Below are 27,082 nucleotides of genomic sequence, written 5' to 3' on the forward strand. Positions count from 1 at the left end.
CGCGGCTCTTGCCGCTCATGCAGACGACAGGGAAAGGAGGAGGAGAGTCTCCAGCACCGAGGGAGCCCAGCACTGGAGAAAGGCAAGAGTTTATCCCCTTTCTCTCCATCCAGCCCGGTGGGAGTGGGACCCAGAGGGTGGGGGCACCCTCAGGGCACTATAGTGGTCCTTTAATCAAACACTCACATTTTTGGTCACCGTGCCACTTTAACCTAGTAAGAGGGTGATCGTTTAAATTATTACAAGGTCCTCTGGCTTGTGTTTGGATGATTAAAAATTTTTTACATATTACATATGTAAATTACACAGTTTACATATAAAGGTGTTGACATAGAACATTTAGAAGACAGGTCCTCTTTAAATATTAGCATCATGTTGAATTGGCCTAGATGAGTGAGTGGTGACTCTGGGAAGGTTTAAGCGGGTATGATGAGACTGGGACTATGACAGGCAGCAGGAATTATAAGTGAATAAGCGGACAACTTTTTTTTTTTTAACCGCTTGTGCTCCACTGATTAACATCATTGTTTTTTGCAGAAGAATATGGGAATTTTGATATAGCAGTACAGGTCAATTTATCTAGTTTAAATTACGGACTGAAGACATGTCAATGAACTAGATATTCCAACGGAACTTTGATCCACCACTGGCAGAGCTTTGCTTAAACAATGGGGGGAGGGGGGACAACTTTTAAAACGGTTACATTTTTAAAAGATAAAGACATTTTTCTAATGGTGACATTTCCTCATTTGAATCAATGCTATTAAAATATTTTCTGTAGTAAGGAGAACAAAGCAGGTTAAGAAAAAAAAAAAAAACCTCTCCCCCCCCCCCAACCACTTCCAGAGAACAAAGCACATGCACATGGAGGAGGGGGAGTGGAGTAGGGAAAATAATAGCTCAAATTGTGAATATTATAGCCTCAATTCTAATAATCCGTTTTCAGTTCACCACAGTTTAAAAGAAACACTAAGTACTAAATCAAGTATAGTTAAAGGATCACTATAGGGTCAGGAACACAAACATGTATACCTGACCCTATAGTGCTAAACCCACCATTAAGGTGGCTTGCCCCCCTTCAAAGCATGAAAAACTCACCTTATTTCCAGTGCCGTGTGAGTCCGCTGCACTGGTCCCACCCCCTTGGTGACATTGGCAATTAATGCATTTCTGAGGAAAATTCAGCGTGTCCGCAGAACGGCAGAGCTGCCTACTGTGCAGCCCTGAGCCAGGAAGCACCTCCAGTGGCCATCTGAGGAGTGGCCACTTGGAGGTGTCCCTAGGGGCAATGTAAACACTGCCTTTTCCCTGAAAAGGCAGAGTTTGCATATAATGCCTGCAGGGAATGATTATACTCACCAGAACAACAACATTAAGCTGTAGTTGTTCTGGTGATAATAGGGTCCCTTTAGTGAAGCAGTTTTAGTGTATAGATCAGGCATAGGCGTGCGCACGGTGTGTGCCTGGGCACACCCTAATCCCAGCGGCCTGCACTGTGTGCCTCCATGGTGAGGGAGATCTACCAGCCCACAGGCAGGGAGGCAGGAGAGGACCCGGGGAGCTCTTGCCAGCAACGCTCAGATCTCGCGAGAGTGAACTCACGCACACTAGGACCACAGAGGGCAAAAGACAACGAGAACAGAAAAGGGCACAAATTTATCATTTGTAATGGGCACACCAATATAAAATGTTTGTTTAAATACCAGAAAAATAACAATTATGAAAAGAACACTTGTTCTTTTTATTAAATTAAGCCAGGTAGCAGTTAAGTAAAATATATAAAAAGTAGTGTTTTTGCTCACTCAGTGCCAGAAATGTAAAAGTTACCTAAAAAATAGATGTAATTCGATATGCTCTAAAATACATAAAAATATATAATGAGCAGTCCATTCAAGCTGCATCACAACACAGCAGTGACATTTAATTGAAAGTAGCAGGTTGACATGGTGGGGATGAGGTTGAATATGATTATCAGTAGTTCATTGGATGACCCATTAAGTATCCCATTCGCCGCTAACATATTCTTTTTCCTCATCATCCGAGTCTGCGGACACCTTTTTCATTCTCAACATGGCAGCCTTAATGCTCTTTTCAAGTTCATTCGCCGGCTCCTTGTCAGTTTTGTCTCTTTGAACTTTCTTAAGTTTGACTCCTTGTCGAATAGCACTCAGGATGTTGTTTCGAGCATCACTCATAGATGGCAATGGCTGTTCCACCCTACGAAGATTATTTTCACCGCGTTTCAGTGAAGCCAATACCTCTTCCATTGAACCTAAAAAAAAAACATGCATAACTAGCTAATTGAACATATATATCCCTTACTCAAAATAGGGATAATTCAATACATTATGGGGGGAAAATTGTAGAAGTAAAAAGAATGCTACTATATCTAGATTTCAAGAAGAGGTTTGGATCACCCTGTCTGTTACTAAAACATAAAAATACAACTGTACAAGAATGCAAATAGCTAACGGATTGCTGAAAGGGCAAATAAGCCATTTTAAAAAAAAATAACTTATTACATTAACTGCAGAGACAGGGTGAGGTCATTTAATCTGCTTTATGAGAAACTGGGTAAGTTAATTACCTGCACTCCGCTACCAGGTAAAATCAGAGCTATTGGCATGTTCCAAAACAGGGAGAGGTTATGAATGAGGTGATCAAACATACCACCAACAGAATGGTGAAAAATCTTTCAAAGATGCTTTCTCTTAGAATACAATGTTTCAGGAAAGAGCAATAGAAGTTTGTATTATGGCTATAATGTAGCATAGCTTACCTGAATATTGGTTCACAGGCATTTTGTGTGTTACTGAAGACACGCCATGTTCAGCTTTGTCACTTAACATATGAGGTTCATTGTGCCTTGGGTTAAAGGTCTGTGGAACATTATGTAGCAAGGGAAGGGCAGGGAGTGGAGGTGGTGGGGGCGGTGGAGGTGGTGGCAGTGGCGGCGGTGGAGGTGGCAGTGTTGGGGGTGGAGGAAAGTGCAGTTCTGGTTTACAGTTTTCATTGCTCGTAAATCCAGGTTCAGGTCCAGTCTTTGCAACAAAAATTTGCACCGCTATATCTGGTGGGTCACGTGGCTGCTTTATGGCTTTATTTATTCCTTGTGATTTACAAGTAAAACGGGATTGTATATGAGATGTCTTTAATACAGACTGTGAGTCATTTCGCTACAAGAAAGAAAAATGTTACAGTCAGATGTATTACTCAAATCAATCATCTCACCCCCTCCTTCCCGTGAACTCATTCATTCACAATGAAAACGTTTCATTCTCAATGGATCAGGCACACACAGCTTCAATGCATGGGCTTTAACACTCACATCTTTAAAGGATTTTAAACGCTGTAAAGTCTTCTGACGCTCCTGATCCAACCATTCTTTATTCATTTTTGTTTCTTCTTTCTTCTGGTCTCGTTTCTATTGAGAAATGAACACCTGTTATAAAGGCTCCCACACAGGCTTTGAATGGTTTAGACACCTGTACAGCAGTGCTGGGGCAGCCATAAGACAAAGTGAAATATTATCCCTCGTGGTACCCACCATCTGTATAGAATGATGCTGAAAACGGCGCTTCTGCGATTCTTCGAACTGCTTCGCTTTCAGCTCCTGCGTTTCCACACACTGGTCCTTTAAACAAAACATAATAAAATGATGTACTGCAACAATGTTTATTTGATTCTTCTTTAATAAAAAGAGAAACATTCAGGATTACACTGTATCTTTTAGTCATTATCATTATTTTTTTTTTTTTTTTTAAACCACAATAGACTGGTTTACCACTATTGGAACGCAATAATAGATAAGCAATATCTCCTACCCCAGAATGTCACGTTTGATGTAAGGAGAAAAAAAAAATGGTTAGATAGGAAGCTTAAAGGACATGTCGCATTTGAGTATGTCCTTCATGGGTAACCATTTTAATATTTAGACTTTCAAATTCTTCCTTCCTATTTTCTACCCTAGTCATTTTCTTAAAAGGAGTTCAGATTGTTTGGTATGTCTTGGCATCAGAGCATCATGGCAAAAAATAAATGAATTTAAAAATTTTTAAAAAAAGGTAGTGTGGAAGCACTTATGTGTTTGTATCACAGAGATCCTATAATAGCAATGTATGAATTTATAGCAGTTTATCAGATCGCTCCACATCAATAAGTCAGTTGTGAAACAGCTTACAACAAGCTCAACAGAAATAAAACTCACAATAATGTCTTTAACCCCTTAAGGACACATGACGTGTGACATGTCATGATTCCCTTTTATTCCAGAAGTTTGGTCCTTAAGGGGTTAAACTGTAGCAAATGTGCTCAGGAAATAGTTTGAACCAATTTATTTTTTTTAATTGTAAAAGTGGATTATTTTGAAAATACACAATGTCCTGCTTCAAAGATCAAACCCGGTGGACTTGTGTCTTTTTTTTTTTTTTTAACCTTGACTACTATGTAACATTCAGTAAACAAAAATCCTCCCGTAAAACTAACTCTCTTAGCTGCTCATGGAAGATTTCAAATTGAAACAGCTGCAGATCCTGACAAATTTTCTAAATAAAAATCTGACATTTCTATCAAAAACAAAAACATTGTTTTGGAGGAGATCACGGTCATTTTATTATTTTAGGCTTTGTTGCTTTTTGTAGTATTTAAATCAGTTCACGCAGACAAAATGTCACATTCCCATTATAAAGCAGTGTGTGCAAACCTCATTGCTATTCTTCAGAACGACAAGCAAGATCTGTTGGAAGATTATCAGTCTAGCACACCAATAGACACTTGAAATCACTGATGAAATGGCATTAAATAGAAATTCGTGAATGCTAAATGGAAAACAGGGACATACTTTTTTGTTCCTCAGAAGTGCTCGCCTTGCACAGATATTTCCTCGTTTGGTTTCTAGTTGCTGGGCCTTTCTCTTGAGTGTCATGGACGAGAGATTGTTCTGCGACTGGTCGTAAACCTGCAGCTCTTGTGGGTCTTCACAAGTATCATAGTAAATAACCTCTTCTTGCTTTTCTGAAACAATATACAATATGGAATTCTGTATTGAAGATGGTAATATTAATATTAGAAAGGACCCTCCAAGCACCATAGTCCAGTTTCACACACCTACCCTGTGATGCTATATAGTGACATCTAGATTGTGCTCCGAGAACGCACACAGCACTAGCTGACCAGAGGGGCAGGGCAATGTGTTGTGTGCGCACACTAACTGAGCAGCTCCTGCAATGACAAAACTGATCAAGCTTGGAGCTCAATTGAGAAGCTATAGGAGTGTGTCTAAAGCCACGCATCAGACTAGGTGCTGTTCCACAACAACGGAAGAGTTACAAGTCAAATGTCACTGATCTACAGAACGAAGAGTACCTGGTCATTAGCTAAACAACATAATTCTTCCTACATGTCTTCAGCTAGTGTTTTATTACCAATGACTTATCATTCAACAAGCAAACACCCTGTAAGAAAGAGGAATGACACCAGGACAATCGCACGGTCTTTCGACATAGAATTAATAAACATCCATAGTAACCATCACTGCCGGTTGGTTTTGTTTTTTTCCAAACATGTGGTTATACATAAACTCCATCCCACAGCTCAGGGTGAATGAACCACTCACCTTTTATTTGTCTCCTCAGCGAGTTCAGCTCTGCCACAAGCAACATCTCTTCATATTTGAGGATCTCAAACTGAACATCATAGAGCTCTAACTGCGTTTCATAAAAGCGTAACTCCAGCTCATCAACCATCACCATGGCATCCTCCATTTCAATGAGGTTTCCCATCTGTAGATTCAAGCATGCAATAATTTAAATTATACATGGGGGGGGGGGGGGGGGAGAAACAAAACAAAAAAACACTACAATACTACTCATCTCTGGGTATAAGTAGTGCAGAAGATGTTTAATGTTATATAAACTGTTGAAACAGACTTAGGGGGGGTAAAAAAACTAACTGGAAAACCTATGGATTATTATAACATTATTGCAATAATGTGATCTCAAAACAAAAGAAGATTTCTGCAAGCTACATTAAAGGGACACTATAGTCACCTGAACAACTTTAGCTTAATGAAGCAGTTTTGGTGTATGGAACATGCCCCTGCAGCCTCACTGCTCAATCATCTGCCATTTGAGAGTTAAATCCCTTTGTTGATGAACCCTAGTAAAAACCTCCCTGCATGTGACTTGCACAGCCTTCCATAAACACTTCCTGTAAAGAGAGCCCTATTTAGGCTTTCTTTATGGCAAGTTCTGTTTAATTAAGATTGTCTTATCCCCTGCTATGTTAATAGCTTGCTAGACCATGCAAGAGCCTCCTGTGTGTGATTAAAGTTCAATTTAGAGATTGAGATACAATTGTTTAAGGTAAATTACATCTGTTTGAAAGTGAAACCAGTTTTTTTTTTCATGCAGGCTCTGTCAATCATAGCCAGGGGAGGTGTGGCTAGGGCTGCATAAACAGAAACAAAGTGATTTAACTCCTAAATGGCAGTGAATTGAGCAGTGAAATTGCAGGGGAATGATCTATACACTAAAACTGCTTTATTTAGCTAAAGTAATTTAGGTGACTATAGTGTTCCTTTAATAAAACAATATATTTTGAGGTAGACACACTTTATCCAAAAGTTGTATTAATGGGAAACCATAATTTCTATGGAAAGTGTGCCAACAAAACACTAATAATATCATATAATTATTTTTTTATCCCATGTAATGCTTGACTCTCTTTTAAATGTATATGAAGGTTTTAACAAATGACATCACAACAAGAATTGAAGAAGGGCTATCCTTTAACCGAAGTCAAAACTTTATAGTTCACAGTTTTCAGAGTTTACCCCATCTATGCATCATGTAAAAGAAGTAAAAAATGAAATGTGTGTTTTAGCAGTGCAGCCTATTTCTTCATCTTATATAATGTGTTTTACCTTTTTCTTGATCTCTGCCCTCTTCTGGTTCAGACAGAGCTCCTTTGATCTCATATGTTGAAGCGTTTCCTTTGCCAACATGGATTTTAGCCTCTCCAGCCTCGGCACAGCAGAGGCCCACGTGGTTTGGCCAAACCTCTTAGCATCCAGCTCCATTTGTTTGTGCATTGCTATTAAGGAAAGGATGTATTACAAAAAAAAAAGTAAAATCACGGATACTGTAAAGCACTCCATATATGGAGCACAAAAGGCTTCTTTGTTGTCTATAAGCCAGAATAAAAAGATCAAATTTAATGCTAAACTGCAGGGCACAGCAAAGAGTTTTTGAAAGGTCTTACCAAAATGATAATTTACAAAATCTATTTGCCTTAACTGGGAATGTCTGTCTGGCTTTGACTTGCTAAAATAGAAAGGCTCACAAGGAAAATGGGTGTGAGAGTGTGATAGAGAAGATTTTGAAACACTCCAAGCACATCTGCTGAAGGGTTATAGTATTAAATTCTGTCCCTTGGAGGAGAAATGTGCACTTTTATAAGACACCTTTGTTAAACATTCCCGGCTGTCTGATAGCCTAGAGAGTTTCCTGCCTTGCTTACTTTGAAAAATAATTCAAAATGGATTTGAGGTGCTGCCCTGATCTCAGTGTTTGCTATTCATACACGTATCAATAGACTGTAATAAAGCTCATTGGGAAGTGTATGATTGGTCAGTTTTTGTTTTTTTCTCTGATGGGAAAATGTCTAGGATAGATGGGATTGTCTGTGCTGCGCACAAAAGGTGAGGGTGTACAGTAGCTGCAGAAATTAATTGAGCATATAATACAAGCTAGCTTTTGCATAACCCCCCAAAAGTGTGCCAAAAAAACCCAAAAAACATTTTTTCCCATCTACCAAACGGTTGGAGTAAAAAATAAAATAAATTAAAAAGTGTTTGTTTAATAATGAAACTATAAAAATCCCATTCAAATTCATACCACATCGTTTGCAGCTTAACTAGATGGAAAAAATCAGAAACAATAATAAATTAAACAAAAAGTCAGAAACCCCTCAAATCGTCCTACCTGCCAGGGCTTTTGAAGTCTCTTTGAAGTAGCTTACAGTCACAGTCTGTATGGAGCACACGGCTTCCTCTGCTCTTGCATTCCACTTATCTGCCTCTTTCTGCAGAGCTTCAATTCTTTTAGGTCCCAAATCATCCATTTCCAGAGATTTCTAGGAAACAAAAGTTACAAATGCACAGAATATCAACACGGAACGTGTTTTGCAGAGCATGTAAATACAACAAGTCAGTGTGTGTTCATATATGTCCTTGAGCTCACAGAACAGGTCACTGAAAAAACACTATGTATACCTACACCAGCATGGGGATAAAATGAAACAATATGTACATATTGAGATGGCAGGGCTCCTGGGCTGTGCAATTCAATTTACTACTGCTGCATTTCACACCTACCTTTAAGGGTTTGCAAGTACACTACATTATCCGCTGACAATACTGAATACTGGTTAGTCACAATAAAAGTGATACCTTCTATTAAGAGAGTGGGGAAATAAAGCAATTGATTGCACACCAGTCTGAAAGAACACTTGTCATGGCTGGAAGATTTTTAGATTTTGCACAAATACACCAAAGATGAGAAAAGGAAGGCCTGGCTTGCATAGTAGATCAGGCACTAAACAAAAGCAAGCCAGAGTTAATAAATCATTCTGACTATAATTGGTTCAAACTGCTCTGTAAACAAAAACCCACAAGGATTTCCAATAGAAAAGCGTAATAATAACAGATAAAAGGAAATAATTCCCTACCAGGATTTCCAGCTTGTATAATATTGCCAGCTCTCGCATATCCCTGAAAGGCTGCAGTTGATATTGGTAGAATTGGGTTGCCACGGTAACTAATTCCATAAACGCCTCGTCTTCTGCTTCATAAAGTTTGAGCAAAGACATCATTTTGTCTGACTTTAAGTGCTGATGAAGAATCTAAGAGGAGGGAAAGCAAGTATATAAATAGATTTCACCACAGTCATTCTTGGCCAGCATAATTCATCACTATTATTTATACTCGTAAATACTGCGTGCCATTCACAAATATTACTTACTATAATCAGCTTTTTTGCCAGTTACCCAGATAGGGAACATGGTGCTGCTACAGTAATTTACAACATACGCAGAGTTGTATATTCACTGAAGAGTATAATTCTGAAATTAAAATTACATTTCTAATTTTCGACCAAAATAGCTCAATTGGAAAAATTATCCAAATCAGCCATGACTGATATTTTGCATACATTTTAAAATTCTCTTTAATTTCCAAGCAATGCACATTTTAGTACATATACCTGTCTGGTGTCTATTAATTTGCATCAGTAAAGAACACACCGATCTTAGTATCCACACAACATGGAATTATTATATCATGGGAAGCTCTAAAAAAAGTCGACAGCGCATGGGGATGCTCCAACCGTATGAGCAAACTTCTAATATAAAAACAAACATATTAATGGGGATCTGCTAAAATGACCTAACTAACAGGCAACAAAGATGATCATTACTCTCTCTACAATACCACAAATGTGCACTGTCACATATTGTATGTAGACAGCTGCTGTGTCAAGAGAACCATTTATACAATGTAATAGCTCAGTTGTGTTGCTGGGGGGTGGGGGGGGGGGGGGGGGGGGTTGACCCAGGCTGGAGTCCTGAAAAAGTATGATTTTGGCAGCTTTTTATGTTTAGAGAGAAATAACACCGCCAATGATCTAATTTGTGGCAGTGCCAATTTAATGTTCCATATCTGAAGTTTCTTATACAGTACAGTAGTGGGGGGTACTGGTGCAGGTTAAATGCTGCAACACTGGGTTAATATAGCAGGCGTAAAGTTATCAATAGTGGTTTAGGAAATATTCTGAAATAATTCAAAGATCTACAGGGTTATTCACTAAAAGTGCAATTTTCTGGGAATTCAAAATGAATTAAACAATTTAGGCAATTATAGCAAATATAGAAAAATCATCCAAATCAATACGGTGTTTAGTTTGGCTATTTTGGCCTTACATTTGAAATTCACGGAAGTTCTCACTTCAGCAAATAACAGAGCCAGAGCCTTATCATGACTCATTTAACATGTTAGAATTGGACATAGAGCACAGTGTACAGTGGGATTTGGGGAGAGGCTGAAAAATTTACGCTTGAGCTGACACTGCAGGCCTTTTGGTCACCTAGTAACACCCCTGCAGATTTCTGGTTAATTGAGAATGACGCAATTAAAGCATTTGTTGGTACGAATGATCTTTCCCTAGCACTTTCACTAATGATGTCCAAAGATGACCAGATTCATGTCCAAGGGGAATCATAATTGCAAGAAAGTCTCAATATAGACAATATTATAGGAAACAAATTAAAGGAAAAACACAGGCTGGAGCTGATAAGGGGAAATTAAGACTGGACCATTTAAATTAAAAAATACTTGTGGCATAATGGTTTTTACTTTGAAGGCTATCTTGCATGCGCTGCTGTACAAGAACATTGGATGAAGCCAATCGGTGCTCTCGCACACAAACCTATGGAGTAGCAATGAGACACACGATGCTCGTGAAATCTATAGCAATGGAAATTGTGATATAAGTGATCTCTATATTATGAAGGTACTTGTCTGACTTCCCTTCTAATCCTGCACACGGCAATACCAGTAATGTCTAAATGATCTCAGAAATGTGTTACTTAGAGCTGGTCTTAAAGGAACACTTTTAGGTTATTTACTAACGCGAGAATCCTAAGTGAATTTCAGATTTAAGGCCTGAGTAGCTGGGTGGTACTCCCCTCTTCCTAGCGTTCCCACTTATTATTATCAACATTTATATAGCGCCAACAGATTCTGTAGCGCTTTGCAATATTATGAGAGGGGGAATTTAACTAAAAATAGGACAACTACAAGAAAACTTACAGGAACGATAGGTTGAAGAGGAACCTGCTCAAACAAGCTTACAGTCTATAGGAGGTGGGGTATACAACACATTAGGACAGGAAATAGCAATCAAATTAGGTGGGAGTGAAGCAGAGCTGGAGGAGAGAGTAGAGTGTTGCCCTTTAGGAGAGAGCAAGAGACAGGTATGTGAGGTAGAGGTTACTCTGGGAGGCCATAAGTTTTCCTAAAGAGATGGGTTTTAAGGCACATCTTAAATAATTGAAGGCTAGGGAAGAGTCTGATGGCAGTAGGCAGGCTATTCCATAGGAAGAGAGCCGCCAGCGAGAAGTCCTGCAAGCATGAGTGGGCCGTACGGGTACAAGCAGCAGACAGGAGAAGGTCACGGACAGAGCAGAGAGACCGAGAAGGGGCATACCTGCGGATCTGTGAAGAGATAAGAGGGCTAGAATTGTTCAGTGCTTTACAGGTATGGGTTAGCACTTTGAATTGACTCCTGTATGATACAGGAAGCCAATCTAAGGACTGACAGAGGGGTGAGGTGTGAGAGAAACGACTAGAGAGAAAAATCAGTCTGGCGGCAGCATTCATTACAGACTGTAGCGGGGCAGTACGGCTATTGGGTAGACCAATTAGGAGAGAGTCTTAGTAGCATCTTGAGTAAGAAAGGGGCGGATGTGGTCAATGTTTTTAGGAGGAATTAGCATGATTTGACAACAGACTGGATGTGAGGCTCAAAGGTGAGGCCAGAATCAAAAGTAACACCAAGACAACGTGCTTGTAAGGATGGGCTGATATGGGTACCACCAATCTGAAGGGAGAGCGAGAGAGGAGGATTAATATTAGGAGGAGGAGGATAGACAAGAAGTTCTGTTTTGGTAAGATTGAGTTTCAGAAAGCATGAGGACATCCAATCAGAGATAGAAGAAAGGCAAGAGGTGACACATTGCAGGACATCAGGGGAGTGGTCCGGCGAGGAGAGATATCTGGGTGTCATCAGTGTACAGGTGGTATTGGAATCCAAATGAGGTAATTATACTGCCTCTCTTGGCAAACATAAGTGAAAATAGCCTTGGGGGACTCCAACTGAGACAGGATGAAGGGTGGAGGTATCATTAGAAAAGGAGACACTGAATGAGCATTGGGTAATATAGGAGGAATACCACGAGGTGACAGAGTCACAGAGACTGGGTGATTGAAGAGTTTGAAGAAGGAGAACATTATCAACGGTGTCAAAGGCAGCAGAGAGGTCAAGAAGAATTAGTATGGAGTAGTGACCTTTGGATTTAGCTGTGATGTCGCTAGTGACTTTAGTAAGGGCAGTCTCAGTAGAGTGGAGGGGGCGGAAGCCTGACTGAAGAGGGTCAAGGAGATAGTTGGAGTTGAGGAAGCAGGCCAGAAGGGTAAAGACTAGTATTTCATGAAGCTTTGAGGAAAAAAAGGAGCAGGGATATAGGACGATAGTTAAAAGGGAGGATGGGTCAAGACATTTTTTGAAAAGAATTTTTTTTTTTTTTTTTTTTTTAAAGATGAGTACTACAGTAGCATGCTTAAGGACAGCAGGGACAGTGACAGAAGAAAGACAGCAGTTGAAGATGTGTGTTAAGGAGGGCACGAGACAAGAAGAGAGATCTGACAAGGTGAGACAGGACAGGATCAGGAGGTGGGGTGAGAGGAAAGGATAAGCTTAGCCACCTCTTGTTTAATAGCCTGGGAGAAGGTCGGAAGGGTTGGAGAGCAGTGGTGTATTCTGGTTTTGTGCTGCCTTAGGCAGGACAAAATTCAGGCGCCCCCCTCCCGCGCCACCCCACCCAACCCAACCCTTCCCCCCGCCCCGCATTCTAAATACACACACACACATTCACTGACAGATACGCATACACTAGCTAACAGAAACACACACACTAACAGACACACTCACACTTAGTAACAGACAAACACACTCACTAACAGACACACACTCACTCACTAGCAGACACACACACTCACTAACATACACACACACTCACAGGCAAACACACACAGACTAACAGACACTCTCACTGACACAGACACTCTCACAGACTAACAGACACTCTCACAGACACAGACACTCTCACAGACTAACAGACACTCTCACAGACACAGACACTCTCACAGACACAGACACTCACAGACACAGACACTCACAGACACTCTCACAGACTCACTCTCACAGACTCACTCTCACAGACTCACTCTCACAGACTCACTCTCACAGACTCACTCTCACAGACTCACTCTCACAGACTCACTCTCACAGACTCACTCTCACAGACTCACTCTCACAGACTCACTCTCACAGACTCACTCTCACAGACTCACTCTCACAGACTCACTCTCACAGACTCACTCTCACAGACTCACTCTCACAGACTCACTCTCACAGACTCACTCTCACTCTCACAGAATTACTCTCACTAACACAGACTCACTCTCACAGAATTACTCTCACTAACACAGACACACTCTCACAGACACACACACTCACCCACATTAACATTTTTTATTTATTTATTTAAACACCCCCCCCAGCCTCCTTACCTTTGGGAATGCTGGGGGGGGGGGTCCTCTGCAGAGGTGTGTTTCCCTGGTGGTCCAGTGGCTGCTGGGCGGCGCGGATGGCGAGGGAGCACTTCCTCTGAGCTCTCTGCTCAGCTCCCTCGCGCGCCGCCCGCAGAGTGAGGCTGGAAGGCGGAGCCGGAATATGACGTCATATTCCGGCTCCCAGCCTCACTCTGCGGGCGGCGCACGAGGGAGCTGAGCAGAGAGCTCAGAGGAAGTGCTCCCTCGCCGTCCGCGCCGCCCAGCAGCCACTGGACCACCAGGGAAACACACCTCTGGAAGTGCTCCCTCGCCGGCCGCGCCGCCCGACCGCCCAGCATGCCGGTTAGCCGCGAGGCTAACAAGGCATTTGCCCTGGGCATTTGGGGGCGGCGTTTTTTGCCGCCCCCTGGAAAATGCCGCCCAAGGCAAATGCCTTGTATGCCTCGCGGCTAATACGCCCCTGTTGGAGAGGCATGATCAGGTGTGGTTGAGAAAGTGAGGGGCAAGGTGGTAAGAATTCTTTCCTTAGCTGTTCAATCTTGTCAGTAAAGTAACATGAAAAACTATCCGCTGTAAGGTTAGTTTGGGGGTGGACGCAGCAGGGCAAAGTAGAGAGTTAAAGGTATCAAAGAGACGCCTGAGATTGCGAGAGCATGAGCTAATAAGAGAAGAAAAGTATGACTGTTGGGCAAGGGCAAGGGGGCAAGGGCTGCGCTGTATGAACGCAAGATTATTTGTAGTGTAGAAAGTTTGACTGTGTGGGCCTTCCTCCAGCAGAACGGGAACATCTCTGCAGGTAGCGTGTTGATTTAGTGTGCCATGGTTGGGGGACTATCCTCCTAGAGGTGCGTATTTGGAGAGGGGCTGCAGCGTCCAGGGCTGAGGTGAGGGTAGAGTTATATGAGGAGAGAGCTAGTGAGGGGCATGAGTAAGCAGGAATGGATAATAGTTGGGAATCGATATCAGCTGACAGCTGCTTGAGGTTTATAGGGTTAGGCTGAGGGGGTTATTGAGAGCAAATGATAGGAAATGATGATCTGAGAGAGTAAATGGAGTGTTGCAGATGTTAGAGACTGTACATTCAGGAGTGAAAATAAGGTCTAGAGTATTGCGCGCTACATGGGTGGGGGAATTAGCCCACTGTGATAGCCCAAGGAGGTAATAGAAAGTGGTTTTGAGGCTGCTGGGGTCATGGGTGGGTTAATGGGAATGTTGAAGTCTCCGAGAATTACAGATGGAATGTTAGAGTAGAGGAAGTAAGGAAGCAAAGTGGTCAAGGAAGAGAAGTGGGGAACCAGGGGGGACGATAAATAACAGCAATGTTAGCAGAGATGGGTTTGAAAAGGCGGATTTAATTAATCTCAAATGATGATCATCATCATGGATTAATTTAAAGATTTGGGATAGTGTGACAGTTCCTCTTTAATGTTACACTAAGCACCAAAATCACTTCATTGTAAAGTGAAGCACCACTTCAGGGAAATCGATTTAAGAGTTGACCCTCTGCCCATATCAGCTTTCCCCCAGATCTACAACACCAAGCTGTAGTGGCAATGCTTAGATTGCTCTTTTAACAGTTCATCATTAGTGAGCCACTTCCTGATTATGTGAGAGTTCAAGGGGTTGTGCCACAAGGACTTCAAAGGGGAGTTTTTTGGTCATCTGAATTATTTCTACATGTATTACTTTGTATGAAATGTCTATTAGCAAACTAAATGGATAAAAACAAAACAAAAAAACACGTGTTTAGTTGTAAATATTGAAAGTAAAATGGATTACAAACAGGAAGTTGGTTTCTTAGAAACAGACAATATATTGCAACTTCACTCATGTTCACATTCCGTGGAAAATACATATTTTACAGCTCACATGTCAACATGGCAGGTTCTAGATATTTATTAAAGAAGACTTTTTTACTGACATGGTGTGAGTGGTAGGGGCAAAGAACATATTTCCATTTCTTTAGGACAGAGAGCTGAATAAACTAAGATGTCAATCCCATCTGTAAGAGTAGAAGCATCCCTTTACTAAAAAGGAGCAGTACTCTGTCCCTCTGTGCTACATGTGGATTTTCTGAACATTCTATACAAAACTGCAGATCTCTCCCTTTAAGGTTAATTTTAACAATCAAACTTTAAACAATACATCAGTACTTATTAAAATATTTTATGATTAATTTTGACACTCATGCTGTGAAGCACTATAACTACTATAATGCTCAGGAGAGCCATGTTGCTGGCTGATCACCACATGAGTTGCAGTCCCCAGCAGGAGTGTCAACATGTTGTACCTATCCCAGGGGTAACTGGGGTACAGCTACTGCCCCTCAGAGTAGCAAAGCATGCTGGGAGCTGTAGCTGTGCCCTGGCACATGCTGTGGCCCCTGTGTGCTCCGCACCGTGCGCAGCTCCTCCTTGGCCCGGGTCACTTGCTCCTCCAGGCTCTTCTTGCGGAACTCGTGCATGTTCTCGAAGTATCGCTCGCAGTCCTCCTCGTGGTCCGGGAAGAGCAGCTCCAGCACGATCCTCCGGCCACACTGCTCGATGGCGGTGCCCAGGTAGCGCTCCAGGGTCCGGCACACTCCGTCCAGCTCCTCCCGGGAGCCATGCCAGGACGGGGCGCCGGGGAAGAGCAGCGTCCACAGGCTGTCCGGGGGGTCCGGGGAGGGCAGGCCGGGGAAGCAGGGCTCCAGTTGGCCGCACACTGAGCTGAGCTGCCGGTGGATGTGCTGCAGGTCCTCCACCGAGTACAGTCCGGCCCAGCTGCTCTGCTCCCCGCCCGGCTCCCGCCGCCCCCGCTGGCGCTGCACGGTCCGGTTGTGGCAGGTGACGGCGAACTTGCTCTCCACGTGGTTCCAGGCCACGATGAACCCCAGCTTGTACGGCTCGGCCTCCTCGAAGGCATTGGGGCGCACGGCCACCCAGCCCTCCAGGCTGTCCATCCGCTCACACTCCATGGGCTGGGGCCCCCAGATCTCACAGCTTAGGGCCACCGGAAACTCATAGCGAAGGGCCCCCTGGATTTCACGGCGTCGGGCTCTCAGCGAGGGGCCCCCGGGAGCTCTCAGCCCTGTAACCGGGAAGCACTTGGACTGAGACCTTTTCAGTCAGTCACGTGAGCTGTGACAGCCCCGGGACCTTTTCAGTCAGTCACGTGATCTGTGACAGCCCCGGGACCTTTAAACTGTCACGTGACCCGGCGTTCTCTCTGATTCTGCCTTTATTCAGGTTTTAGATCCGCTCTCTCCCTCCTGGGTACCTCTATCTCCCCCTGTTTGATCCCCTGGAGCTGGTTGTGGTTGTCACTGACCAAGTGTATTTATAACATCAGCTGATCACGTGTTCAGACAGTAAACATGACCTTTATACAGGGTATGGGGCGGGGGAGATACGCGGTACTTTCCATGACACTCGGCATTGGCTACTCTGATAATAAAACATTGAGTAATGTCAGCCAGGAGCATGTGACAGCGGTGACAGCCTGAAGCTCCCACAGCTCCTTCTGTCAAAACACATGGCTCAGGTGTGACACTAGATCTATGGCTGTCACAGTGAAAGTGTTCTGTCTTCACACACACACACACAAAAAACCCACCTTATTTATTTATAATAGATTTTACCAGAATGGATACATTAAGATTTGGCTCGTTTTCAAGTGTGCTAGATCTTTGTCCACAAAACATGAGGTTTGAATATTGCAATCAAAGTGATACATAAATAAATAAACACAAGCAAACTATTTCAATCAAAATGTTTTATTTAGGGGTGTGGGTCCTGACCGCATCCCGAACAGTCGCATGAAACAACAGCTCCTGCAATCAGGTGAACTTTAAGCTATTAAAAGCAGACCTGGTACATTCCTGAAGACCAGAGACCGCGTTCCGGTACATGAGGGGGCACTGGATCTGAGGAGAGGCTTGCAACCCTTGTTTAAGTCCCTCAGAAAGATGCCCTAGCCTGCATTTAACCCCTAGCGCAAGCGCTATACTTACCACCCACTTGGCTCAGTCAAACCTCATGGGGCTGCTCCTTATTTAGTCCGCGTGCCCGACATTGCATTGTTACAATAGGGTACAATATTACAAAAATACAATATACAAACTATATAAACACACACATTAGGGAAAATGTATTCATACTTACCGTCATTTTCTTTTCCTGGCTATTATTCATGGCAGCATTTAAAATATGGGTTTAGTTCCTCCCTCTAACCCTCAGCACAGGAAACACAAACAATTAAACAATTGAGCATACCTTTCCCTGGTATAATAGGAACCCCATCAGCCATCACACCTCAGTCAAGTAACAAGAAGAAAATCCAAGAGAGGGTGGGAAACCAAATGCTGCCATGAATAATAGCCAGGAAAAGAAAATTACGGTAAGTATGAATACATTTTCCCTATTCCTGGCTAATCATGGCAGCATTTAACATATGGGATTCCCTCAGCAATAATAACACAGGGAGGGAAATGCATGCTACAAATAATAGTTTAATATAGAAATCAGCTATGCGGATTAAAGGAGTTCAGGACCGACAGGCCAAACTCTGAATCCGAGCCAGAAGCAATATCCACTTTGTAGTGTTTCACAAAGGTCTTTAAAGATGACCAATTGGCAGCCTTACATATGCTCTCTGCAGGAACTCCTGACTCTGCAGCTCATGAAGTAGCAATGGACCTTGTGGAATGAGCTCTGATGTTTTTGGGGACAGGAACATTTCTCGCTCTACAAGCCCTGGAAATAGCAGAAACTGTCCAGGAAGAGTGGAGACTGAAGCGGCTTCACCTTTGCGAGAACCCCAAGGTACAATGAACAATTGAGAGGATTTCTTCCAAGCAGCAGAGCGCTCTATATACATCAACAAACATCTGCGAAGATCCAGCATATGACACCTTGACTCTTCAGGGGTAGAAGGATGCTGAAAATAGGCAGGCAAGACAATTTCTTGATTGAGATGGAAAGATGTAACTACCTTGGGAAGAAAATCAGGTCTCGGACGGAGAACGACCCTATCATCGAAGAATGAAGTGTTAGGTTCCTCGGATGATAAAGCTCTGAAGTCAGACATTCTTCTGGCAGAGACTAGAGCCAGCAATAATAGTGTCTTCTGAGAAAGGATCTGCATATGTATGTCCCCAATAGGTTCGAAGGGAGGATCCGTTAGAGCCTGCAGCACCAGAGGCAAATTCCAACGAGACGCCAACTGTCTGATAAGAGGCCTAATACGTAAAACGGCTTTAAAAAAACGAACCACCATAGGATGAAGTGCCCATCGAATGCCAGAAAGAGCAGAGATAGCTGAGCAGTGAACTTTCAGGGTGTTAAGCCTAAGACCCTTCTCCAGGCCCGCTTGTAGGAAACCTAAGACTTGAGAGACAGTAGGAGGACTGTAGGAGGACTGTGTTCTGCACAGATGAGTTCAACCATAGCGCAAAGGCTTCCCATATTCTGTGGTACGTATAAGAAGTGGAGATCTTCCTGGAACATAAAAGGGTAGAGACCACCTGGTCCGATAAGCCTTGTTTCATTAGGGATTGCCTTTCAGAAGCCATGCATGAAGCCTGAGCTTGTGTCAGCTGGGCCTTGTGTCAGTAGATCTTCCGAGACCGGAATCTCCCAAGGTTCCTCCATCGCCAACCTCTTCAGAAGAGGAAACCAAGGAAAATCTTCCTCAGAACAGCCTGAATGAGAGGAACGGGGGGAAAGACATACGCAAGATTAAAGTGCCATTTCATTGACAGAGCATCTTGATCCAGTGTCTTCGGATGGAATCTCCTTGAAACAAAACAAGGAACTTGAGCGTTCTGAGCCGTAGCCATGAGATCAACTTGGGGAAGACCCCACCTCTGGACCAATTGCTGAAAAACAGGTCTTGAAAGGTGCCATTCTGTGGCTTCCACCTGGTGTCTGCTGAGGAAGTCTGCCAAGACATTCTCCTTTCGTGGAAGATAGACAGCACGTAGACCTTCCACATGTATTTGTGCCCAGGTCATGATTGCTGTCACTTCTTTCATCAGTGCGACACTCCTGGTGCCCCCTTGATGGTTGATATAGGCGGCAGCCGCCCTGTTGTCCACTCTCAATTTCACCCAGGCCCCTTTGATCGGGTGCTGAAAATGGAGAAGAGCCAGAAACGTTGCTCTCAACTCCCTTATATTCTACGGTAGGTACTGAGCACTCTGAGTCCATTCTGCTTGGACGAAGGAATTTCCCAGATGTGCTCCCCTTCTGAACTGACTGGCATCTGTCGTGATGACTACCCAGTCAACTTCCTTCAAAGGAAAACCTCTGGAAATGTTTTCCTCTTTCAGCCACCAACAAAGCTTCCTTTTCAGGGCGAGAGGAATGTGGATCTGTCTTTCCCAGCCCTCTGAGCTGGTTCTGAAGTTCCTCAGGAAGCGGACGTAGATTCCATTGTGCTTATCTGACCAGGTCTATAGTAGAGGTCAGGGTACCCAGGAGTTTCATAAACTCCCTTGTGGAAGCAGAAGCCTTTTGAAGAAAGACCTGAATACGATTCTGCAGTGTCAACTTTCTCTCTTGGGCGAGAGATACCATCTCCATGAGGGTATTGAAGTTTGCTCCTAAGAACACCAGCTCCCTTGATGGTTGTAGATGACTCTTCTCGTGGTTGATGAGCCACCCAAACTGAGAGAGAGTCTCAAGGACCAGATGTCTGTGTTGGAGTATGATCTCGAAGTCTGAGGCCACTACCAGGATGTCGTCAAGGTAGTGGTAAATGGCTACATCCATCTTCCTCAGGAAAGCAATCACCGTGACCAGTATCTTCGAGAAGGTCCTCGGGGCCGTACTTATCCCGAAGGGAAGAGCCTGAAACTGGAAGTGCTCCTTTTTTACACAGAATCAGAGAAACTTCTGATGTCTGTCTGTGACAGGAACATGGAAGTAGGCATCTTTTAGATCTATTGAGATTAACCAGTCTCTGTGGTGTATCACTGGGATAATGGAACGGATGGATTCCATGCAAAACCTTCTTATCCTTAAGAAGAGATTGAGCTGGTGTAGGTCTAGAATAGGCCTCCATTTTCCTCCTGTTTTTTTTTACCAAGAACAAGGGAGAATAGAACCCTTGGAACCTCTCTCTCCCAGGTACAGGAACAATGACCCTTTCTAGGAATAGATTGGTAACATAATGAGTCAATACGTCTCTCTTTTGTCTGTCGACAGGGAGTCTTGTTCTGATGAATCTTGGTGGAGGGGAAAATTCTTCGAACTCCAGAGAATATCCTGCGGTGATTACTGAATTCACCCAAGCATCTGTAATCACACTCCAGGTCCTCCAGAAGAACGAAAGGCGTGCTCCTACATGAGGGACCTGGCGTAAGCCACCTTCAGAGCTGTCCGGTGGGGTGAAAGGAGGAGTTTTGAGCCTTTGGTCTGGAAGATTTACCAGTTTGACCACTCTTCCAATTGGAGAGCCGAGTATATTCTCTGCCTGGTCGATAGGTTTTACTATCTTTATAGCCTCCCTGCACCCTGTAAGGACGATGGTCCTGTTGTGGTCTCTTCGGACACCTGTCTTGTGGAAGCATGATTTGCTTGACCTCAGCCGCTTTTTTAATAGCTTCCTCAAGTGGTCTGCCAAAAAGCACCTCTCCCAGAAATGGTAGGATACATAAGTTATTCTTGGAAGAGAGGTCAGCACCCCAGGATCTTAACCATAGAGCCCTTCTGGCAGTAACTTTTTGCCACTTTAATAATCGGAGCATCAATCTTTGGGACCGCCGTCCACATTCTTGAATCCTCCTCCTTAATAGGGTACAATTTTGACAATCTGCCCTGACTTGTAATCCTTTTTCCAGGAGTATTCCACTCTGCGCGAATCAGTTCCTTAATGGATCTGTGCACTGGAAAGGAAGGTTTCCTCTTATGGAGATCTCCGAAATGTCTATCAGAAGTTGAAACTTCCTTGACTTCTTCTGGCAAATCCAAAGTCTTTCTGACTGCCCTAATCAGATGCTCCATAGCCTTAGTGTCTAATGAGCACGGTTGTTCCGTGAACTCTTCCTCACTAGAAGAGATAAGCTCCAATTCCAAGGAACCAGCAGCGTGTCTGAAGTCTTCTTCAGATAGGTCGGATTCTCGGCCAAAGCTCTCACACCTGGGTCTTTTACCTCTATTGGATTCTGAAATCCCTTCCGCCACATGTCCTGAGCTGTGGACGTAGAGGCTTGAGGAGACCTGTGATGTGTCAACTCTCCTGCGATCATGGATAAACACTTGCGGCATAACCTGCAGTTATCCAAAGGCCTTGCACCACATCCAGGGCAGGCCGTCGGTTTATCCCTCCTCTTAGATGGAGATCTAGGGCCAGACCGGTCTTGAGGGCTGTAAAACACAGAAGTCATATGACTGTACCCTCCATGCACTCTTTTTAAATGTAATAAATAGTAAAAAACATTAAAGGACCACTCTAGGCACCCAGACCACTTCAGCTTAATGAAGTGGTATGGGTGCCTGGTCCAGCTAGGGTTAACTAATTTTTTTATAAACATAGCAGTTTCAGAGAAACTGCTATGTTTATCAATTAGTTAAGCCTTCCCCTTTTTCCTCTAGTGGCTGTCTCACTGACAGCCGCTAGAGGCGCTTGCGTGATTCTCACTGTGAAAATCACAGTGAGAGCACGCAAGCGTCCATAGGAAAGCATTATGAATGCTTTCCTATGTGACCGGCTGAATGCGCGCGCAGCTCTTGCCGCGCGTGCGCATTCAGCCGACGGGGAGGAACGGAGGCTCTCCGCCCAGCGCTGGAAAAAGGTAAGATTTAACCCTTTTCTCCTTTCCAGAGCCGGGCGGGAGGGGGTCCCTGAGGGTGGGGGCACCCTCAGGGCACTCTGGTGCCAGGAAAACGAGTATGCTTTCCTGGCACTAGAGTGGTCCTTTAATGCTCACCTATGACCTATTGTAGATCTTGCCGACTTAGCAGATGGAGATGCTGGATCCATCATAGTAGAAGGGCTATATAACAAAGGTGTCAAGATGAACTTCATGCAGCCAAACAGAACAGCCTTATGTATTATAGAAGAAAACATAATACATACCTGCAAAGAATGAATGTGGCACTAGAGAGCACTGTATGACAGAGGGAAATGAAAACGCTAGCTTATTTTGCAGAAATACCGCCATTTTCAAATTTCCCGCTCTGTGCCTTTAAGGAAGTGCGCATGCGCCGATTGGCCGCAAGTCCGCGGCTCCGCCATCTTGGATTAGGGCAACTATGCCGAAAATCCGTCCGTGGCCATTGCGCATGTGCGGGCATCTTACCGGATGGATGACCGTCTGATCGAGGTCTGGAGACTTAATCCTGGCGAACACAGGCTCCAGATGCCAGGGGGACTACCCACCATTTCTCCCAGGGGTTCCCAATTCCTGCAAAGAAAGGGATACATGTGCCTGGGCTTCCTGTGGAGGGAGGCTGACCTCCACAGGGTGAAGATCATAACAGCATGATCAGGTGAGCATAAAGAATAAACTGTAACCCTTAGAAAATCAGGGAGGGCCTGACCGCGAGCCTGGACGGACGCATGTGAGCTGAGCTCCTGACGAAAATAGGCCCCACAGCCATCAAAAGCACCCTGATAAAGCCAAAAAGTCAGCAACCTTGCCCCAACACCTACCACCCCCAGGCATGGACAAGCAGCAGCCGAAAAAGCCGCCCAAAAAACCGGCGGACGCCGGGACCTCTGTGGCCAACATGTTCGCGGCTTCCCGCCAGACCGACCAACAAGATGGCGGCCGCCACAGCCCGAGACCCGCGGCACCATCAAACCGCCCAGCGTCACCACAGCCTGCAGGCTCACCCAGGGGGGACACCTCCCAGATACTCACCAAGTTAATGGAGGTGAAGACCTACCTGGCATCCGAGATCAGCAGGTCCGCGGAGGAAGTGAAGGCAGAAATCGCGGCAGTGGGCCACCGCACAACCATCCTGGAGCAGAGACAGGAGAAGGCCACAACAGCCCACAATGAGGTAATTCATCATGTAAATTACCTCACCAACAGATTAGCTACAGCAGAGGCTGCCCTAGAGGATCTAGCAAATCTCTCCAGAAGAAATAATATCAGGCTTAGAGGCCTACCGGAACGGGAGGGGGAAGGCAACCTGGCAGACACAGTCCTGGCTATTCTAAAACCCCTTGCACCAGATATCCCTGACCAGTTCTGGCTCCTGGATAGGGTACACAGAGCCCTTGGCACGCGCAATCCAGACGCAAAACAACCACGCGACATTGTCATGTGCTTCCAACACTACAAAACCAAGGAAGCAATAATGAAGCGTAGCAGGGAGGGCCCCATTTCCTACAGAGGCGCAACAATATCCCTGTTCCAGGATCTCTCCCCGGTAACGCTACAAAGACGACGGTATTGGAGACCGGTCACCGACCTCTTGCGGCAACACAACATCAAATACGCCTGGGGCCACCCCTTTAAGTTAATGGCATTTAAAAATGGCAGACCCAAGATCCTGCAGCCGGGGGGTGACGCCGCAACCTTCCTTCAGGCGCTAGACATCACAGCTCCGACAGATATACAGTGGCAGACGGCGAAAGCGGCAGAATTGCAGCCCCTGCCCAGAGAATGGTACGCGGCGGGCGAATAGAGACGCTGACCACAACCCCATGACGCAGATATCCCCGAGCAGTAGGATACCGCTTGTCTCACCACCCAGGAGCCCGGAGGCCCGTCCCAGTTGGGGACTCCAGCATGGATTGGACAGATGGGGCTTGTCCCCCCTTTCCCCCCCTCCCTCCCCCTTCCCTCCCTCTCCCCCTGCCCTCCCCCTTCCCTCCCTCTCCCCCTGCCCCCTGGGATGCCAGAACAGCAGGGGATATCACACCTCCTTGGGGCGGGGGGTTGGGGGGACCTGGGGGGGCTGGGTGGGGGGACGGGGGGGACTTGCTCCACTGGAGGGCGCGGACACTGGCAAGCCATGCCATCAGGGGACCCTGCATTCCTTGCCAGCCTCACAAACTCTAGGGACATATCTTGACAACTACATGTGGCGGGCTGGTCCTGGAGAGGGGAAAAAAAACCCACTACCAAACTTCACTCTAGCAGAGGGTGCGAAGGGCCCAGTGGACGCGTGGGGGGGGGGTGGGACTACATACCACCCTAGCTCGTAGGAGCGGACAGGGCGGAAGCCGGAGCGGACTTCCACGCCACAAGGCAAGCGCTCTAGCAGGGGGGCACTATAGCCTATACGGGGGATACACACCTAACAGCAGAAAAAGTACTGCAACTCCACAGGCAGAGGCGACCAACACTCCAGGGACACCTCATAACAGAGATACCAAGCCACAAGGGTCGCACTCACACATTAGATACTTTGCAGGACGCTACGTCCCTGCCCCGCGCACCACTGGGGGACCGAAATAGTCGGACACACAGTGAGGACACCACACCAACAGAAGCAATACCGCACACCATAAAGGCTGGGCTGATACCACGAGGGGCTGGGGGACAGGGCCAGATGGGAAACTGACAAACAAGGACAACACCTTACTATACATTAAGTCACCACCAGGGACTCGCTTACCAAGAGTGCAAATTTGGGGCGTCACGGGGAATCACACAGGAGGGCTTATATACACTCAAGGAGAGGGCCTAGAGATGTGTTAGTTCGGATGAGGGGCGAACAGCGCTGACGCATGTGCTTCACAGAAGTCTGGCAAATAGTAAGACCAGACAGTTATTTTGTTTGATTTCTTATGTTATGTTCACTTATTTCTGTTCTTCCTTCCTTTCCTCCCCCCCTCACGGAGATCGGAGAATCCTACATCTGAAGGCCACTCAGGGTAGAGCAGAGGCAACCCTCGGGAGGGTGAAAGTGAGACCTACCAGCGAGAAAAGAGCAGAGACACGACCCCGTAAGTTGTATAAATCGCACTCTCTCCACACACCACCATGCCCATTCGTATCACCTCACTAAACGTCAAGGGGCTAAACGCCCCCAAAAAGCGTAGGTTACTATTTAGAGAACTCAAACGGCTGAGCCCAGACATAGCCTTCCTCCAAGAAACTCACCTACCCAAGACTCTAGGGCTGCCCCTCCGAGACCACATATATAACACGAGCTACGAAGCCAGAACGCACTCCAAACGCAACGGCGTAGCGATTCTGATACATAAGAGATGCCCGATACTGGTCACAAGCATAGAACCCGATCCAGACGGACGATACATAATTATCTCGGGAACGCTGTTCGCGCACACCATCCACTTAGTTAATCTATATGCACCCAACGACCCCACCAGAGACTTCTGGACACTCATAAAAGACAAACTGGCAGCTCTGCAACACGGCATAGTCATAATGGGCGGTGACTTTAACGCAGCACCGTGCCCAGCTGCAGACCGAGGGAATATCCGGGGCCTGCCGCGTTCACACGGCAGGGGCCTACAGGACAAACTGTTACACGACTTCGTTCGTGCGACAGGACTGACAGACATCTGGAGGGCCCAACATCCCAGCGAAGTAGACTACACGTTCTACTCTGCACCCCACGACTCATACTCTCGAATAGACCTTTTCCTAGTAAATGACCAGGCCATCCCAAAAATTGCAAAATCCTCAGTGGGCTCCATTACCTGGTCAGACCACGCAGACATAACCATAGAAATAGACGGCCTCTGCACTATGACCCCATGGACCTGGAAATTAAACACCTCCCTACTACAAAACCCAGACATCAAAGAGACCATCCGCAAAGAGATAGATGATTACTCAACACAAGACCTAACACCCGCGACCATATGGGCCGTACACAAAACGGTAATCAGAGGGGCCCTCATCAGGGAAGCCACCCGCAAAAAGAAACAAAAAACGCAACAACTAAAATCCCTACTCCTAGTCCTCCACACGCAAGAACAACGACACAAAACGAATCCTACACCTGACGGACTGCAGGCCCTACAAACCACCCGGCGCCACCTCAAAGAGACGCTACTGGACGACGTAGCTAGGGCTATGACATGGTCCAGGAGAACATTCTATGAACAAGCTAACAAAATGCATACACTCCTGGCCCACACTCTACGCCCACGACCAAAGCAAACACATATCACCACAATTGGGGACCACAACGGCCAACCCAAAACAACACCAACAGATATAGCACGAATTTTCACAGACTTCTACAGGGCCTTATACAACCATACCCCTACAGATACCACCGACTGAACAGACGCAACGGAACTACTTCCCCACCTAGCCAAATGGTGTAACCACCTGATGCAGGGAGGACCCCCCGACCCAGAAATGTCCACAGCCCATATAGTACTGATTCCAAAGCCGGGGAAGGACACAACCTATCCAGAACACTACAGACCCATATCACTAATAAACCATGACGTCAAAATTCTAGCAAAGATCCTACAACTGACACACCTAATACATGCAGATCAGGTAGGATTTATTCCCGGACGACAATTATTCGAAAATACCCGACGCAACATTGACTTAATCTGGACACAGACGACCACACACACCCCATCCCTTATGCTCTCGCTAGACGCGGAAAAGGCATTTGACAGGGTGAAATGGAAGTACCTGTTTGATCTCTTGAGACACCTCCGATTCCCCGAGACATACATCGCGACAGTTCAAGCCATGTACACGGACGTCAAAGCGCATATCCGTATCCCGGGAGCACAGAC

The 27,082-nt window shown here is 45.2% G+C and overlaps 1 protein-coding gene across 1 annotated transcript; it reads right to left on the reverse strand.

Annotated features, from left to right (window-relative positions):
- Positions 1 to 1,652: 1,652 nt before the first annotated feature.
- On the reverse strand, positions 1,653 to 16,724 carry WHAMM (WASP homolog associated with actin, golgi membranes and microtubules). The gene is made up of 12 exons (XM_063448992.1): positions 16,667 to 16,724; positions 16,546 to 16,625; positions 15,807 to 16,506; positions 8,728 to 8,901; positions 7,983 to 8,133; positions 6,923 to 7,092; positions 5,615 to 5,780; positions 4,841 to 5,013; positions 3,548 to 3,634; positions 3,329 to 3,424; positions 2,780 to 3,176; positions 1,653 to 2,272 (listed from the first exon to the last, which is right to left on the reverse strand). The coding sequence occupies exons 3-12, from the start codon at positions 16,362 to 16,364 to the stop codon at positions 1,995 to 1,997; spliced, it is 2,250 nt and encodes a 749-aa protein (XP_063305062.1). The 5' UTR covers positions 16,365 to 16,506; positions 16,546 to 16,625; positions 16,667 to 16,724; the 3' UTR covers positions 1,653 to 1,994.
- Between the last annotated feature and the right edge of the window lie 10,358 nt (positions 16,725 to 27,082).

Source organism: Pelobates fuscus, chromosome 3 (assembly GCF_036172605.1).
Source record: "Pelobates fuscus isolate aPelFus1 chromosome 3, aPelFus1.pri, whole genome shotgun sequence".
NCBI lineage: Eukaryota > Metazoa > Chordata > Amphibia > Anura > Pelobatidae > Pelobates > Pelobates fuscus.